Consider the following 16993-nt stretch of genomic DNA (forward strand, 5'->3'; position numbering starts at 1 on the left):
GCAGAACATTTCAGGCCCTCAGGAGAGAACAATCCTGCCACATTCAAAAATCAGAAGTAAAGGGCTTCCCTGGTGGTGCAGTGCTTGAGAGTCCGCCTGCCGATGCAGGGGACGCGGGTTCGTGCCCCGGTCCGGGAGGATCCCACATGCCGCGGAGCGGCTGGGCCCGTGAGCCATGGCCGCTGGCTTGCTTGTGGTATTTCCCTTGCCAGGAAGTTTGTGAAGGAGAGAGTGAAAATGACAGAAGTAGCAGCTACTCCCATTGCAGCATATGCCTTCAAGTCATCCTCCTGCCAAAGGGTCTGGAACCAAACTAGCTCTTCTTACTGTACTAGAGTGACCTCAACATCTCCAAGCATGGTGTTGGTGCCTTACATCACCTGATCTCCTGCATAGAAATGTCTGGTCAAAAGCAGAGAAATGCAAATGACCAAAAAAAAAAAAAAATCAGAAGTAAAGCCAGTATCCTGGCTACACTGCATTGAACTTGGAGGAAAGAATGAAGGAATGAGGCCTAAGAGGCTCACAGGAGTCAGAGTATGAAAAGCATTATAGGGCAGGGTAAGGAATTCAGATTTTATTCTAAATGTGATGGGAAGGCAGATCCATAAAGACATGAAAAGTGCAAGGTTTAATCTGACCATCTCTCAGTCCTAACCAGAAAAATTACTTTCAAACTCAGAGCTAAATCTAACATTCAAATACACTTCATGGTCAGTCCTCACAGATCAAGAAGCCAATACAAAGTCAAATCACAAAGTTAAAGATGAAAAAAGTATAATTAACTCACCCCCAAAAAACACATTATTTATATTTCATAAGTAATATTCGCAAATGCCAAATTATTCCTTTTCTACTAAAAATCAAAATTGACATCATGGCTTTTAGTTAATAACAATGTATCAATATTGGTTCGTTAATTGTAACGAATGTTCCATGCTAATGTGAGATGTTAATAACGGGAAAAACTGGGTATGGGATCTATGGGGACTCTCTATACTAGTCTCTCAATTTCTCTATAAATCTAAACTCTTCTAAAAAGTCTATCAAGTCTATTTTAAAACTATATATATAGATAGTTATCTAGAGGTAATACATAGTTATATAGAGATATATAAAATCTCCATATATTGATAAATATATAAAATCTCAGGGCAGGATATATGCTCTGAAACCACATACCAACAAAAGCAATCACCTTATCCTACTGCTATGAGTTATTTCAGGTGATACAACAATGAAACTGAAAATTAGCTTCAAATCAACTAAGCAATTAAGATTGCAGATCTTTCACTTTTTTTGAACAAGCACTGTCCATACTCTACCTACCTCTTAAGTATATGGACATGTTTAGAAAATATGTTAGGCATGCTTACCTCTTTAAATAAGTTCACGATAGCAATAGCAAATAATTACTATTATGGGGGAAATGGAGCCGGTAATAAGAATAAAGCAAACCCTAGGCAGATTTTTAAGTCAAACAAAAGGGCAAATGTTATATCCCAGCGCCTAAAATACTCCAGAAGTGTGAAACAATGGCCCAGATGTAGGCTACGTACAGGTGTGACCTACCTTATTTAGCTCAAACACTTGGGGGATGCGGGGGTTATGGGAATATTTTAGAGGGGAAAAAACAAATATGTTTATTATCGACAGCAGAACAGACAAGGTTTGTTTCTCAAAAGAGGACACAGGTTTAAACAGTTGAGAAATACAGACCATGAATCTTCCAAGAAAAGACAGGCTGAAACACAAGAGCTCCAATAATTTTCCAAGCAAAGTTTTCTCATACTTTATTAAATATATCACTTTCTGCCTGTGATAGGCAGAAGAATGGTTCCCCAAAGATGCCCACATACTAATCCCCTGAATCTGTGAATATGTCAAGGTACACTGCAAAAGGGAATTAAGGTTGCTAATTAGCTGACTTTAAAGCAGGGAGACTGCCCTGGATTATACAGATGGGCCCAATGTAATCACAAGAATCCTTACAAATGGAGGAGGGAGGCAGAAAAAAGGAGAAAAAGGAAAAGAGATGTGACCACAGAAGTCAAGTGAGACAGACCCTACGTTGCTACCTTCGAAAACAGAGGAAGAAGCCAAGAGACAACGAACGTTGGCAGCCTCTAGAAACTGGAAACATTCTCCCTGGAGCCTCCAGAAAGGAATGCAGCCCTGCAGACACCTTGATTTTAGCCCAGTGAAACCCATGTTGGGATTCCAGAACCATAAGTTAATCAATTTGTATTGTCTCAAACCACTAAGCTTTTGGCAAGTTGTTACGGCAACAATAAAAAAACAAATACGCTTCCTCTAAAAGAACTCTCCTGCTTCGAGGAGAGAGCCCTTTTTAACCCAGTATCAGGGGGCGTCTTTACCACAGACGAGTCTTTACCACAGACGAGTGAAAGGGGGAAAAAAATGTGTCATTCGCATGTGAAGTAAACAATCACAAATAAGAAAATCCAAAGATCAGTAACTAAAAGAATTGATATATGTAAAGCTACAACAAAAAGCAGACTGGGCTATTCATTTCAGTAACAGTCGAGTGGTCTTAGTTTGCATTAAATTTCCCATCAGTTTCTTAATCTATTTCATCTGAAGTCTTCACATTACCCACTAGAAAAAAATACCTATTTATTTACGGTTAGAAAGTTAGCCATCTGTATTAGCCACACAGACTGCCCAAACAAATTACCACAGACTGTGTGGCTTGAACAACAGAGATTTATTTCTCACAGTTCTGAAGGCTAGAAAGTCCAAGATCAAGGTGCCAGCAGACGATGTCTAGTGAGGACCGGCTATCTAACTTGTAGATGGCTGCCTTCTCACTGTAACCTCACATGTCAAGGAGAGAGGGCTCTGGTCTCTCTGCCTTTCCTGACAAGAGCACCAGCTCTATCAGATTAGGGCCCCGCCCTTATGAGCTCATTTAACATTTATCACCTCCTTACTGTAGCCCTATCTCCAAATAGTCACCTGGGAATTAAGGCCTCTCAACATATGAATTTGGGGGGAAACGGAAACATTCACTTCATAACATCATCAGTAATCATTATTTAGGTCAGAAAACAAAAAAGAAAGCTATTTTGCCCAGAGAATATTCATTAGGGAAAACTATTAAGTCATATAAATTACCATAAACAAAAAGGAAAAAACTGGGAGTATAAAGCACTTCTAAATAGCACATTAATACACAACTTTTATGAGTATGTTAATGAATATATATGTGTAGATACAGAGAGGGGCACATGCCAGTTGTGGGTATTGATAGAACACAGACCGTCAGCTCCTGCACTAAAAAAGAAAGGTGCCCCTTTAATTTGTTCTTTTAAAATAAATGTGTATTTAAAGATATAGCAGCTTTGGTAGTGGAGAATTACAATGGCTGTGGCACCAAAAGTCACTATATATATAAACTGCAAATGTCAACTCAGTTTCTACAGTACAGAAAATGACGGAAGTAGCATAAACCAAAGTCCATATATCAGAAGAGACTCAACGCAAAATCAAAGAACAACTCCCTAAGTCTGCTGTTTATTCCACAAATTTTCTTCTGTAAGTTCTACCTTAACTCTAAGCCATTAATGCTGAAAAATCAATGAAACTGTATTGAAATTTCACCAATATGATAATACATACCAGATCTGGAGTTTATACTGCAAAAGTCCGTTTCAGGCAACATTTTCATCTAGAAATACCTACGTTAAGGATAAAATATTAAGCAGCCTATTAAGCTTACACATCTGCTAATTATCCTTGTCTGAATTACCCTTGGCCATGACATACACACCAACAATCAGAGATAAGGCCCACACACCCAAGAGATAAGAAACCCCCTCATTAAAGAAGATTTTCTCCTACAACTTGTCTCTCTGATTCCCACTCTTTTTTCCTCTATGGGTAAGACGGTATGATTCTAACAAAACAAGGGGAGGAAGAACACAAAAGAGAATCATGAGTGTACATCATTTCTCAGATTTCCAGTCTGGTTTGAAATATCAACAATCTAAGAAATAGTCAGAATTGAAGAGCAAAGATTTATAATCACAGTGAAGAATCTGTTGCTGTTACTGTTGTTTTAATCTACTCAGCTAAGGTTTGAACCCACTCGGGTTTGCACGCATTCCATGGTTGTTCAATCAATGACTAAGTATGAAATGAATGTTACTCCCATTTGGAAAAATGTTTGACAGTTTACCCCACCTGCTGTTCAAGGCTAAAACTGTACCTTGGCTGCTGGTTTCACGTCAGCTGCGAGCAGACACACGTTCTGTGCAGCAGATGATGCCTGGGAGTGGCCTGGAATTTTCTTTTCACTCCCGTTTTGGAGCCGGACAAGGGCACTGGAGTTCATACATCTAGTTCAACCTGCATTTGACAGATGGCTCAATTGTCCTTTATTTGATTAGGCCAAAGAGCACTTACACATTTGCTTTTCTACTATTCACTTCTTATTTAAAAAAAAAAAATCCTTTAACTTTTGTAAAGAGAAATGAAGCATCACCATTTCACAGTCACTTTTAAGCAGTCTGCACTTCCAGGATGTGGACTTACAGAGCAAATCTGAATCTAACACGATTTTTTTTTAAGCTACAGGATGATTTAATTGATTATAAACTATAATGATGACATTATAAAACTGAGTGGTCTCTTAAAGGCTTTTCACACTTAAATGTTTTATAAGTGAGAGAGAGAATGAGAATGAATAAATACTTGTTTGCTATAGAGGTCCCAATTTTAGAAAAAGAAACGGAGAAGGGAAGGTAAGTGAGATGCTAAAAGTTTCCCAGTCTTTTTAATATCACAGCAGCCCATTTAGAACCCCTTATGCTTAAGGAACTAGAAACTGAGGGATAGAAGCATGGCTTCTTACAGCCTAGGGGGTACAGTGTGGTGAAGCCACACACGTAGACCTAGCATACTGGGCAGAAACCTCCATTTCTGTGTCATTTGGTGAAAATCTTAAATTCGCATCTCCACATTTTACTACCCCACATTTGCTATCTCTAAGAGCAATGAGATACATATTGAATAAACTAAAAAAAACTTAAGTCAACAGATCTAAGGGATAAACTACAATTCAACGTAGCCTAACCATTTGCTATATTAGAAAAGATATATATGCTTGATAGGAAAGCATGAAAAGTACATAACCCCCCTTCTAGGAGGGGGAAAAAAAAACAATTCACAATTCATTGTTTTGTTCATTCATAAACAAAAAACTTGTCTCATCCTAGAAGTCAGAAACCTCAGGTATTCATCCCACCACCAACGACCTCACTATATCCTTTAAAAGGCCGAAATCCACCCAACTACTAATATCTTCATCTATAAAACTACACTTAGGGCTTCCCTGGTGGCGCAGTGGTTGAGAGTCCGCCTGCCGATGCAGGGGACACGGGTTCGTGCCCCGGTCCGGGAAGATCCCACATGCCGCGAAGCGGCTGGGCCCGTGAGCCAAGGCCGCTGAGCCTGCGCGTCCAGAGCCTGTGCTCCGCAACGGGAGAGGCCACAACAGTGAGAAGCCTGCCTACCGCACAAAAAAAAAAAAAAAAAAAAAAAAAAAAAAATTCTGTTGTTCCAGAGAACAGAACTCTGTCCTACACATAACAGCATTAAGGGGAGACATGTTTTGTCACAAAAAGAGAAAGAAGTTTCCAACAATTAGAAAGAGTAGCAACGGCTGCTTCAAAAAACAGTAGGATAGAAGCACTTGCAGAATGGCGGAGTAAGGACTTCTGAATATCCACTCTGCCACAAAAGCAACAAGAACACTGACAAAAAATTGTTAAAACCAACACTTTCAGAACTATGGAAATTAACCAAAACTTTGCAACAACCCAAGGAGTGTTTATTCAAGAAAAACAGCTAAATTTCTGTAAGAACAGCAACTTGCTTAATCCAATCCCACTCTACCCAGCTCTACAATAGCCCTTAAAAGCAAAAGCCTCACTACAATGGTGACTGTGAAAACCAGCAGCCTTGCAGCCACTGGAGAGGGTAAAAGAGCTTGCCAAAGTCCCATCCCCAGAGAGTTGTCACTATTTGACTTTTCTGGAAGCTCTGTGAAAAGCTCCATTCTCAGATCTTGCTATTTTAATAAATTTATTTATTTTATTTATTTTTGGCTGTGTTGGGTTTTCATTGCTGCACGCGGGCTTTCTCTAGTTGCAGGGAGCAGGGGCTCCTCTTGTTGCAGAGCAAGGGCTCTAGGCGTGTGGGCTCAGTAGTTGTGGCTCGCAGGCTCAGTAGTTGTGGCACACGTGCTTAGTTTGCTCCACAGCATGCAGGATCTTCCCAGACCAGGGCTCAAACCCATGTCCCCTGCATTGGCAGGCGGATTCTTAACCACTACGCCACCAGGGAAGCCCTCAGATCGTTTTTATTTGAGCAGACTTAGAACTCACCCTGGGTAAACAGTCATATAACCAGGAAGTTTGTAAAAAAGAAAAGAAATCAGCAGCAAAAGTTTAAAATCATAGCCACTTGAGGCAGTGATACCAGGTGGGCTCAAAAGAGGCTGAAACGTACAAGGTAAAACTGGAGAATGAGATGCCCAAGAGGGCATTGTAAAGCTTTGACATATTCCTGAGAATCTAGGAGGCCATGCACAAGTGCAAAGCTGTGGGCATGCCCAGGAAAGATCTGAGAAGGCCCTAATCTTTTCCCTCAGGCCAACCTTGAGGCTCTGCACAAGCAGGAAGTGAACGTTAAGGCAGAGCTGTAAATTTCCTGATAGAGCATTGAAAACATACCCCAAAACACACGCACAAAGCCTCTCGGTAAAGGCTGGGAGACTGACTGCTCCAAAGCTTTTAAGGAAATTCTAAATGAAAAAGGATAATACCTTATTCAATAAGTAATACAAATTCTAAATATTCTATACATCTGTAAGTTCCTGTGTGTGACTAAGCGTAGTTTTTTGCATTTGACCTGCATACTCTAAGATTAAGACTCTGCAATGAGGGAGGACAGCAGCACGACTGCAGATAAAAGAACCACCTTTGACTGTGTTCATCTAATTTCAATCTTTACAATTTTTTAAGGCAGACACTCTTAGCCACCCTTTACGGGAAAGGGAACTGAGTTTCAGAAAGTTTATGCAACTTTCCCGAGGTTTTACATCTAGTAAGTAGGGGTTTGGAAGGTAGGTTTCCAACCAGTCGGCTACACTGCAAAACACACATCACTGGCCACCATGTGATACAGCCCCTGAACGGAAAATGGAAAAACAGAAAACAAAAAACATGGGTGGGGGCTGGGGGGGAGGAGAGAAAGGAAGGAAGAGAGACAGGCAAAGAGCAGAACTTAGGTGGGTTTTGAGAAGTTATATCCTAACTATTCATTTGTCTCTAAAGTCCTGTTATCTACCACCTGGAAACAATAATTCCTATTTGTCCATAATTCTTCAACTCCAAGACTTAAGTTTTCAGAGACCCCATCCCACATGGGATCACCATGATGCCCCCACCTGCACGGACACCCGTCCTCAGGCTTCAAGAGCACTTTCCCCTCTCCTCCCCGCCCCCCACGAAGCCACTCAGGAAACAGATGAGGTGCAAACCTGAAGCTCCCCTCCCTGCCAGTTCTGTCTAAATCGCTCCATTTTAAGTCTACTCCCATATACTGTAAAAGTGAAAAACCAACTTATCTGCTTAACTTTCCCCTCCGACATACATAAAACTGCTCTTAAAATAACATTTTCTATTAACCTCTTAATTCAATGATTCTCTTGACTGTAAAAAAAAAAAAAAAGAAAAAAAAAGAAAAATACTTTTTAAAACTTAATAGGTAAACAAGGACCTACTGTAGAGCACAGGGAACTCCACTCAATATTCTGTAACAACCTATATGGGGAAAGAATCTGAAAAAGGATGTATGTATACGTATAACTGATCACTTTGCTGTACACCTGAAACTAAGACAACATTGTAAATCAAATATACTCCAGTAAAAATTAAGAAAAACAATAGGAATTGTTCTACAAAATCATAATAGTACTGACATAAAAAAAGCAGCAGCAAACCAAAATACAACCTGGGAGTGGGGTGAAGGACAGTAAAGGAAAATAGGAAGCCAAGCTTTGCCTTTAGAAAAATACTCATTTCTTAATCAGGCTTTGCTCCCAGAGGACTCGCAAGTTCTTCAGAAGGACCTGAAGTTTGTGTATCTGCAACAGGGATTAAGCCTTCTTCAGTAGCATAAAATAAGACTAGGCGTTAGTTAGTCCAAGTATTAAACAAAGACATGTTATTTTATCATCAGCATTGGCGTAAAAGAAAAAAAATGAGAGCAAAATATCCTAGTCTTCAATATCATGAATCCAGCTACTGCGGGGTGAACTTTAGATTCACAATAGAACCACAGATCCAAATCCATGATTTAAATGAAATTCACACTGCATTAGACTTTGAGAGAGAAGGCTAAGTATTTTACATTTTCCCAAAATGCAGCTGTTAATGGTCCTTTCAAGCCAGAGACTACAGATATCTAAATTTGGCGACTAATTATTTCACAAATTACACATCCACTGACAAAATCTCCCAGCGCTAGTAACTTCCCACAGCTAAATACAGAAATGGAGGGATCACAGCACTGATAATCCAAGAGTATATATGAATTTGGGGCAACAGTCCTGTCATCCCAATACTTTGCTCAGGTTAATATTAAAATGTGTTTGCTATCCATCAGTATAGGTTTGACTTGGTACTAAAGAAATATGGATCAGACGTATTTGTATCAGTCCTTAATAGCAAGAAGAATAAAGGTGAATTAAATATGTACAATGGGAAATTCATTCTATAAGTCTCTTACAAATTTCTTAATTGTCATGCCATGTGCACATACCAATGATGTGACACGGGTGGTAGAAATGGCATCCTTGCGAGTACTGTTCTTTACAGTAATTGTCTTTTAAGTAATTTAAGGCTGACAGACGTCAGGTTTGTCAAATTCTAAAAACAGCATCCTAGCAACATCAGGATAAAACTAAGCATATCAATTTGTATTTCTCAACACCCTTTGACAAAATCCACTCAAAAGTGTGATATTATCTATAACAATTATCAATGCACAGCCCCATGAAAACTCTGTGGAAAATATTCAGACCAACAAAGTTGCTGATTATTTCCATCCAAAAGGAAAAAGAAAAAGTATTACAGAATTTATTCTTGGTACCTCAACACAGACGCACAAACGGCTGTAACAAAAGAAAAAGAAATTTTAAAGAGAATGAATGTAGTGCCCTAATAAGTTAATCGGGAGCTTCTATAAAATAGAAATAATTGTGTCAGTATGGTCTTTATTTCTCCCTTTGGTATTTCAAAGTGCATCAGGAAATAGCGACATCTGAAGAGAAAACACCTTTACAACCACTTAAATTAGTTTCTTAAAAATGCCTTGTCAGTCATGCTGTGGTGTGGCTAAGACCAAATGACTTCTTACACAGCCTCTCTAGAGGTCACCTGCTCAGTGACCAGTACTGTGAAACGTAATCACTACTTCTGAAGAAAAAAGGAAAAAGCAGAAAAGGCTTACTACGTAATTCCCCAGGAAATGTAGCCGTGTTGAATTATGAGCTTGCCATTTTCCATCCTAGCAGTATTTTAAATCAGAGACAGTAACACTACTAAGAATGACAAAAAATTGGAAACCATACTCTGCACATAGTGTGAAACCCCCCCAAAACACCCAGAAAAACAGAAACGCTCCAACCTTCTGGGTGAATACATGCAATAAACTATCTTACTAAGGAAAGAAAAAAAAAGTAAGTAATGTGATTTTTTTTTTTCTTCAATTTAACAGTGAACAAGACAAGCTCCTGTCCTCTAGGACAAAGCAGAAAGTCAAGGGCTAAGGCAGCTCAAATACGGGGCACTGAACTCAGTGAGAGATAGGGTTCAGGTCACAAGGAGATGAGGGGAGATGAGGGGAAATCATCCCTAAGAAGGAGATCCTGAACAGGGCCTTCTGACAGTGGTGCAATTAGCAGAGGCTTCACATATTGATTTCCTCTTTTTCCTGGTACTACCCTTTTTCACAGGGCTCTACACAGGCTCCTGACAGGAAGGAGAGCTCGTAAGTAATGTGATCTCAGCAGGATTCTGATGGAGCAGGCATAGGCCTGGCGGGGGGGCAGCGGTGGGAGAGGGGGGGGGTCATATAGATTTTCCTAAGGGTTTTTGAACAAGCACGTTTTTAAAAGAATCAAGCTCCAGTTCCAGATATTCAATGTCCATACTCTTTCCTAAGAGCAGTCTATCTTAGAAATACAGGACACTTAGCACTTGAGGACAAGGCAACCCCTTCTCGGCCATTCTCAGTCTGACTGTGGTGCATTCCCTGAAGCCCAAGCAAAGGGTAATCTGAAATACAGGTGTAGATACTGAGAAAGTATTGAGACCTTTCACAAATCAGTAGGTGTAGATACTGAGAAAGTATTGAGCCCTTTCACAAATCAGTAGTTTCCAATTCCTTGTTTTCAACAAAATTGAAGGAGGACCTAATCTAGTCGTCAGCTGACAGATCATTCACATGTTTTACAGTAATGATTTCAGCATATAATCAGAAAGGTATTCAAAGAATTGAGTGACACTTACATGACAAAACTCCAACCAGTCCCATCTACCAATTTATGAGAACTATGTTTCTCAGTACTTACATCTATAAAAAGAAAAATTAGGAAGAGAACTGACAGTGAATCCTGTCTCATTCAGGCAATAAGTAATATTCATTCATGGATACCCAACTAAACTCATTAGGGAAAAAGATCATTTACATGATCTTTTTACATAAAATTTACATAAAATTTTACATGTTTAACAACTACTAATTAAAATAGATTGTATATAAATCAATGTGATTTTAATTTAATCTAAAAGAAAAATTTATACCCAAGCCTTAAGGTTACAGAACATTTTTTTAAATCACAAGTTGTTACAAGGAAGCAGTAAGGGTAATCACTAAAAGATTTTCAAGTTCAAAAACATATTACACTGGGTCAAGCTCTAAGGGAGAGGTGGAATTAAAAAACAAGTTAAAAAGAATAAGGAATAATGTAAGTCTTCTCACTGTTAATATTAATGTGATTCTTAAATCGATGGTGGTGTACAAACTTCCAGTTATAAGATAAATAAGTACTAGGGATGTAATGTAAACATGAGCAATATAATTAACATAGGTGTATGTTATATATGAAAGTAAGAGTAAATCCTAAGAGTTCCCATCATAAGGAAATTTTTTCTATTTTTTTTAATTTTGCATCTATGAGATGACAGTTGCTCACTAAACTTACTGTGATAATCATTTCATGATGTATGTACACCAAATCATTATGCTGTACACCTTAAACTCATATAGTGCTATACATCATTTATAACTCAAACTGAAGAAAAAATAACATCGAGGGACTTCCCTGGGGGCAGTGGTTGAGAATCTGCCTGCCAATACAGGGGACACGGGTTAGAGCCCTGGTCCGGGAAGATCCCACATGCCTCAGAGTAACTAAGCCCGTGCGCCACAACTACTGAAGCCTGTGTGCCTAGAGCCCATGCTCTGCAACAAGAGAAGCCACCACAATAAGCCCATGCACCGCAACGAAGAGTAGCCCCCACTCACCGCAACTAGAGAAAGCCCGTGTGCAGCAATGAAGACCCAACACAGCCAAAAATAAAATTTTTTTTAAAAAAATAAAACCTGGAAAAGAAAATTTTAAAAAATAATAACATCGAAAAAAGCAAAAGGTGGAAAAATAGATAATGATGGCAAATATTAAATGACTACAGTATTCAGACTCCATGCATAAGAATGATGTGACACTTCTATTTAAAAAGTCAATACAGAGACTTCCCTGGTGACGCAGTGGTTAAGAGTCCGCCTGCCAATGCAGGGGACTCGGGTTCAAGCCCTGGTCTGGGAAGATACCACATGCCGCAGAGCAACTAAGCCCATGCAACACAACTACTGAAGGCTGCAAGCCACAACTACTGAAGCCTGTGAGCCTAGAGCCCGTGCTCCACAACAAGAGAAGCACTGCAATGAGAAGCCTGCGCACTGCAACGAAGAGGGGCCCCCGCTCGCCACAACCAGAGACAGCCCGCACACAGCAAAGACCCAACACAGCCCAAAAATAATTTTTTTTAATAAATTTATTAAAAAAAAATGAATAAGAGCAGCTGACACATTAACATGGAGCAAGAAAGCAAAGATCTGACACCCACAATAATTGAATATGGCATCTGTATTACCTTAAAACCTTATAATCAAATCAAAACATCAGGGAAACAGGTATGTGAAAAGGATCACTCAAGTCATCCATACATCCGCTCTTCACATCTCAGAATCACTCCAGATGCAGTTTAGGGTAGTAGTTAAAAGATTCAGCTGTGGAGCCGAAATGCCTGGCTTAATGTAGTGGTTGAGTGATATTGGGTAAATCACCTAAGCTCTCCTAACTGTGAGTAATCTAACTGTGCCTCAGTTTTCTCATCTCATACTAAGTGCTCAATAAATGTAAGTTACTATTAATATTACAGGGAAGAAAAAAAATTTCCAAGGACTGCCAATAGGCCTTGACTTCCCCTCTGTTAACAGTTCATCAAAAATATTAATACTAAGCAAATCCTAGTATTGGGGGTTTTAAGTTAATGATTGCATTAAGTATAATATTACACCTAGTGGGTACTCAATGAAGATAATTAGCCTTATGACATGCTTACCCAAACTCCATAGGCTTGGGGTTCATACCATCTATAGAGGAAATGATTTAAGAGCAAGAGACTAGCAAATGCAATGTACTCAACTAAGTTACCTTGGAGTATTACATATCCAAAAGTTGTTTGGTTTAGTTTTATTTTGTCCTGTTTTCCACTTATAAGCCATGTATCCGTAGTAGTCTACAACAGCAGCAAAGGGAACAGACAGTATTCAATTCTGGAGTTAGGTTACCTGGTCCTTACACAGCTAAAACTCTACTGTGAACTTTTTTTCTTTCTAATCATTTCAATTAATCTCCACTTGGGGCACAAATGCACCATAGGATATGAGAGCAAGGAGGCCTCAGGCACCTTAATCAACCTTGTCCCATTTAGTCTTTAGGCACCAAGAATGGTATTCTTAGCAAGCCTAAATAGGAAGAGCACTTCAGAATCTGAGACGTGGAAGTGACCTTACAGGCCACCAACCCAAACCAAAATGAAGGAATAATCTTTCCAACCTCTCTTCATCCACCTCTGCCTGAAAATATGATGGTGGTGGTAATAGTGGCTGCAGCTATGCCCCAGGCACTGTGCAAAACATCTGCAACTGTGAAGTGAGAAAATCCTAAAAGAAAACACAAGATGGAATTTTTCAGACCCCTGTAAAAAAGGATAAAAGCCTAAAGTTTTAATACAATGGTTACAATATTAGCATAAACCAAAAAATACATTATTCATCTCTAAATGATACACCATCATTTCATTCAATTTAGTTCAACAGAGACCAAACACCAAAGATACCATTACTACAATTACTGTTAAAAGATGATCCCTGGGCTTCCCTGGTGGCGCAGTGGTTGAGAGTCCGCCTGCCAATGCAGGGGACACGGGTTCGTGCCCTGGTCCAGGAAGATCCCACATGCCGCGGAGCGGCTGGGCCTGTGAGCCATGGCCGCTGAGCCTGTGCGTCCGGAGCCTGTGCTCCACAACGGGACAGGCCACAACAGAGAGAGGCCTGCATACCGCAAAAAAAAAAAAAAAACATGATCCCTGCAACCAAGGAGTGTCCCCTTTATTCTCAGTAAAGCAGTGATTGGTTCACAAAAATGTAAGAGATAAAACACAGTCAAGTCAAGGGCACCTGGGTATAAATCCCAGCTCTGCCACTGGCTACAACAGCTTAGGCAAGTCAGTTAACCTACAAAAATGAAGATTTTATAAAGTATACGTATAACAAATTTGTTATCAAGTTGTTTAAGCAACTTCCAAGTTACTAAAAAAATTAAGTTGTAATAAAGTTATATAGGGAAATAATGTTGTTATAAAAACAAGATGTGATATATAATGTGCACTAGACTGGTCAGTTTCCTTCGTTTCCTGGTGAGCTAAGAATTTCTTCATACCTCTCACAAATTTTACTTATTACCTGCCTTAATCCTAACAAGGTTAAATATGGCACACTTAAGTTTTGTATTTTTTTCCAACTCTATTTCTGTACACAACTCCTATCTTTAGGGACATCCTACCTACTATACTCTTAAGATATTACAAATATCAATACTTCAGTAATAGGAAATTTAACTCAACCCAAAACTATAATATTTTTTTAATCTATGCACATGGGAATTCAAATATAAAGACAGTTTTGTACTACAAATGTTAAAATAACAGAACAGCTCATAAAGAAAGTAATTTAACTCCTTTAGCTAGGGTATCAGTAGAGTAACAGTTTGCCCCCAAACCATTCCCTACTCCAAGCTCTAAGACACTTCCAATTATGAATGTATGAATATGGCCGATTATATTGCTAGTAAAACTGAGATCTGACTGCTGAAACATTTACAGATATTAAATTCAAATAGTCGAAGGCCACCGCCCCCTGATTCCTACACATATACAATGAAAGAGAACTATGCTATTAAAAAAAAAAGAGAGAACTATGCATCAGATCCCGCCCCCAAATACTATAGAGTCCAGCTCGTCGGGGTCATTCTTTCACCGAGTAAACATTTATTATGTGCCTACTGTGTGCCACGCATTGCACAGGCAGTGAACAAAACTGACCCCCAAATCCTTTCCTTCTTAATAATTGTAATGTCTCCCTGTGAGGTTAGGCACTGGGAGACCAAGCCCTGGTTGTCCCTAACCCAAAAGGGTTAATCACACTGACATCCGCACCCGAACCCAACCGACTCCCTTGACTTGCGGACACAGCCGCGGCCGCTGGGTTCTTTAATAATTGGACCAAGACCTCTTGGGCAGGCTGGGGAAGCCCATGGCCTTGACCCTCCAAGGCAGCCCAGCAAAGAAGAAGGAAGGGACGTTCACCCACCCCCCCACGCCACGTGTGCACCCCGGCGCACGCCCCCGCCGCCCTCCGCCCGTCTTGCGCAGGCGCTGCCGCCGTCCAGCTCGCGCGTTCCCTGCACGCCGCTCGCGACTTCTGACTCGGGGCCCGGACCCGCGTTAGGCTGGAAGGTGTTTTATATTATCAAAGCTAGACTTTCTCAAGGCAGTTTGTCCTTTGGCCAGGGGGAAGATGAGTTTTCTAAATGACTTAACCCCCCACCACCAGCCCCCGTCCCACGAGGCCGCGACCCCGACCCCGACCAGGACCCCACCGGCCGTCGCCTCTTACCGGCGCACTGGCCCCGGCGCCCCGGCCTCCTGGCTCTCGGCGGCCGCCTCGCGGACCTCCTCCTCCTCGGCCTCCTCGGCTGCCCCGGAAGCCCCTGCCGCGGCCCCGGCGGCCGCCTCCATCCCCGCCGCCGCCTCTCGCCACCGCCGCCGGGGCGCCCGCCCGCTCGCGGTCGCGATCCCCGCTAGGCCGGCCGCGGCCGGGTCGGCGTCCTCGGCCGCCTCGAGCTCCTCGCTCCGCCTGCATTTGGCCGCCGCCGGCGGTGCTGAGCGCTCGGGAGCCGGGCCGCCGCGGAGACGCCTTTGCCCCACCGGAAACGGGCCGCACGGAGGAGCCGCGAGCTACGGGCCCCCGGTGACAGCGAGTGCGGGGTGCGGGGCCGGGTATGAGGCTGGCCGCGGCGGGGGCGGGGCGGCCCCGGGGCCTGGCAGGCGGGGCCGGGGGCTCAGAGGAAAGGCCTGACCAGTAGAAGCTGCAAGTGGGAGACAGTGGTGTTTCTTGGGGGAAGGGCCGTAGTAAGTAAAAGGATGGGTTATAAAATAAAGTTTATATAATATGAACTCGTTTTTTAATAAAAGAAAGGCATACTGATACGGTGTATTTGCCTAAGAAGAGGTCTTAAAAAGTATATACCAAAACATTAGTGTTACCGAGTCCAAGCTCCTGGTGCATGCTGCAGGACACGCCAATAAATCCGAGAGATGGCTTGTTGGGGCAAGGAGTAACGACTTACTTGGAGACAGCAAACCGAGAAGACAGTGGACTCCTGCCCCCAAGGAACCAGCTACCTGCGTTGGAGCTCAGGCTTCTTTTATACTAAAACGGGAGAGGGCAAAGTCAAACATGTCCTCTTCCTCCCTGCAGTCATTCACAGGTGGGCCTGGTCAGGATGTTATCTTGTGAGCTAAAAAAAAGGTATTTTAGCTTAATGCTCACCACCTGGGAGGCAGGGTTCCCAGAGATGGGCCATTATGTATAATTGAAGCTTACAAGGCAACAGCCGTTTAGTGACTAACTTGTAATCGAATACTAAGGTTCTTCCCTATTACATTAGTGGTTAACTGCGGGGTGAGACTTCCAATGAGTTAATTTTTCCATTTTTTTTTCTATTTAGTCTTCTGATCTTCAAGAATGAATAGGTGTAATAAAGTTCCTTCATATCTCTGGGTTCAGGAGGAGGTATGAAGGAAGCGGGGGGCGGCCCTCAGGTGAGAGGTGTGGCCTGCAACAAGCCACTGGGAGTAGAGAGAACAGTGCGGCCTGTCATGGACAGAAGGGGCTCCCAGGACGTCAAAAGAATTTTTATAGAAATGGCTGCTTTAGCTCACACTTACTGAGCACATGAGCATTTTAATTCTCCTGTCAGTGCTGTGAGGTAGGTACTACTGTCATCCTTATTTTACAGATAAGGAAATACCCCTAGAGAAGTTAAACCACTTTTCTGATGTGACACAGCTACGATAGTGGTGGAAATGACATTCTAATTCAGGCAAGCTCAGTCTATTCATGTTTGTGTGTCAGTGTCACTTAGTAGACAGTTTTGGGGACTCACCCATATTTTATGATTTAATATCTTGTTCCTTTTTATTGCTAAGCAGTAGTTCACTTTATGGATCCAGTCTATTTTAACCAAGGGGGGAAAGGGCAGTTTGTTATA

General features: G+C 41.5%; 1 protein-coding gene across 1 annotated transcript in view; it reads right to left on the bottom strand.

The window, feature by feature from the left end:
• AVEN (apoptosis and caspase activation inhibitor) overlaps window positions 1-15582 on the bottom strand; it is a 185225-nt gene extending 169643 nt beyond the window's left edge. Inside the window, exon 1 of the mRNA XM_007462520.1 lies at window positions 15337-15582. Coding sequence (XP_007462582.1) covers window positions 15337-15582 — 246 coding nt within the window. The remainder of the gene's footprint in view (window positions 1-15336) is intronic.
• Between the last annotated feature and the right edge of the window lie 1411 nt (window positions 15583-16993).

This window comes from Lipotes vexillifer, unplaced genomic scaffold (assembly GCF_000442215.2).
Source record: "Lipotes vexillifer unplaced genomic scaffold, Lipotes_vexillifer_v1.1 scaffold164, whole genome shotgun sequence".
NCBI lineage: Eukaryota > Metazoa > Chordata > Mammalia > Artiodactyla > Lipotidae > Lipotes > Lipotes vexillifer.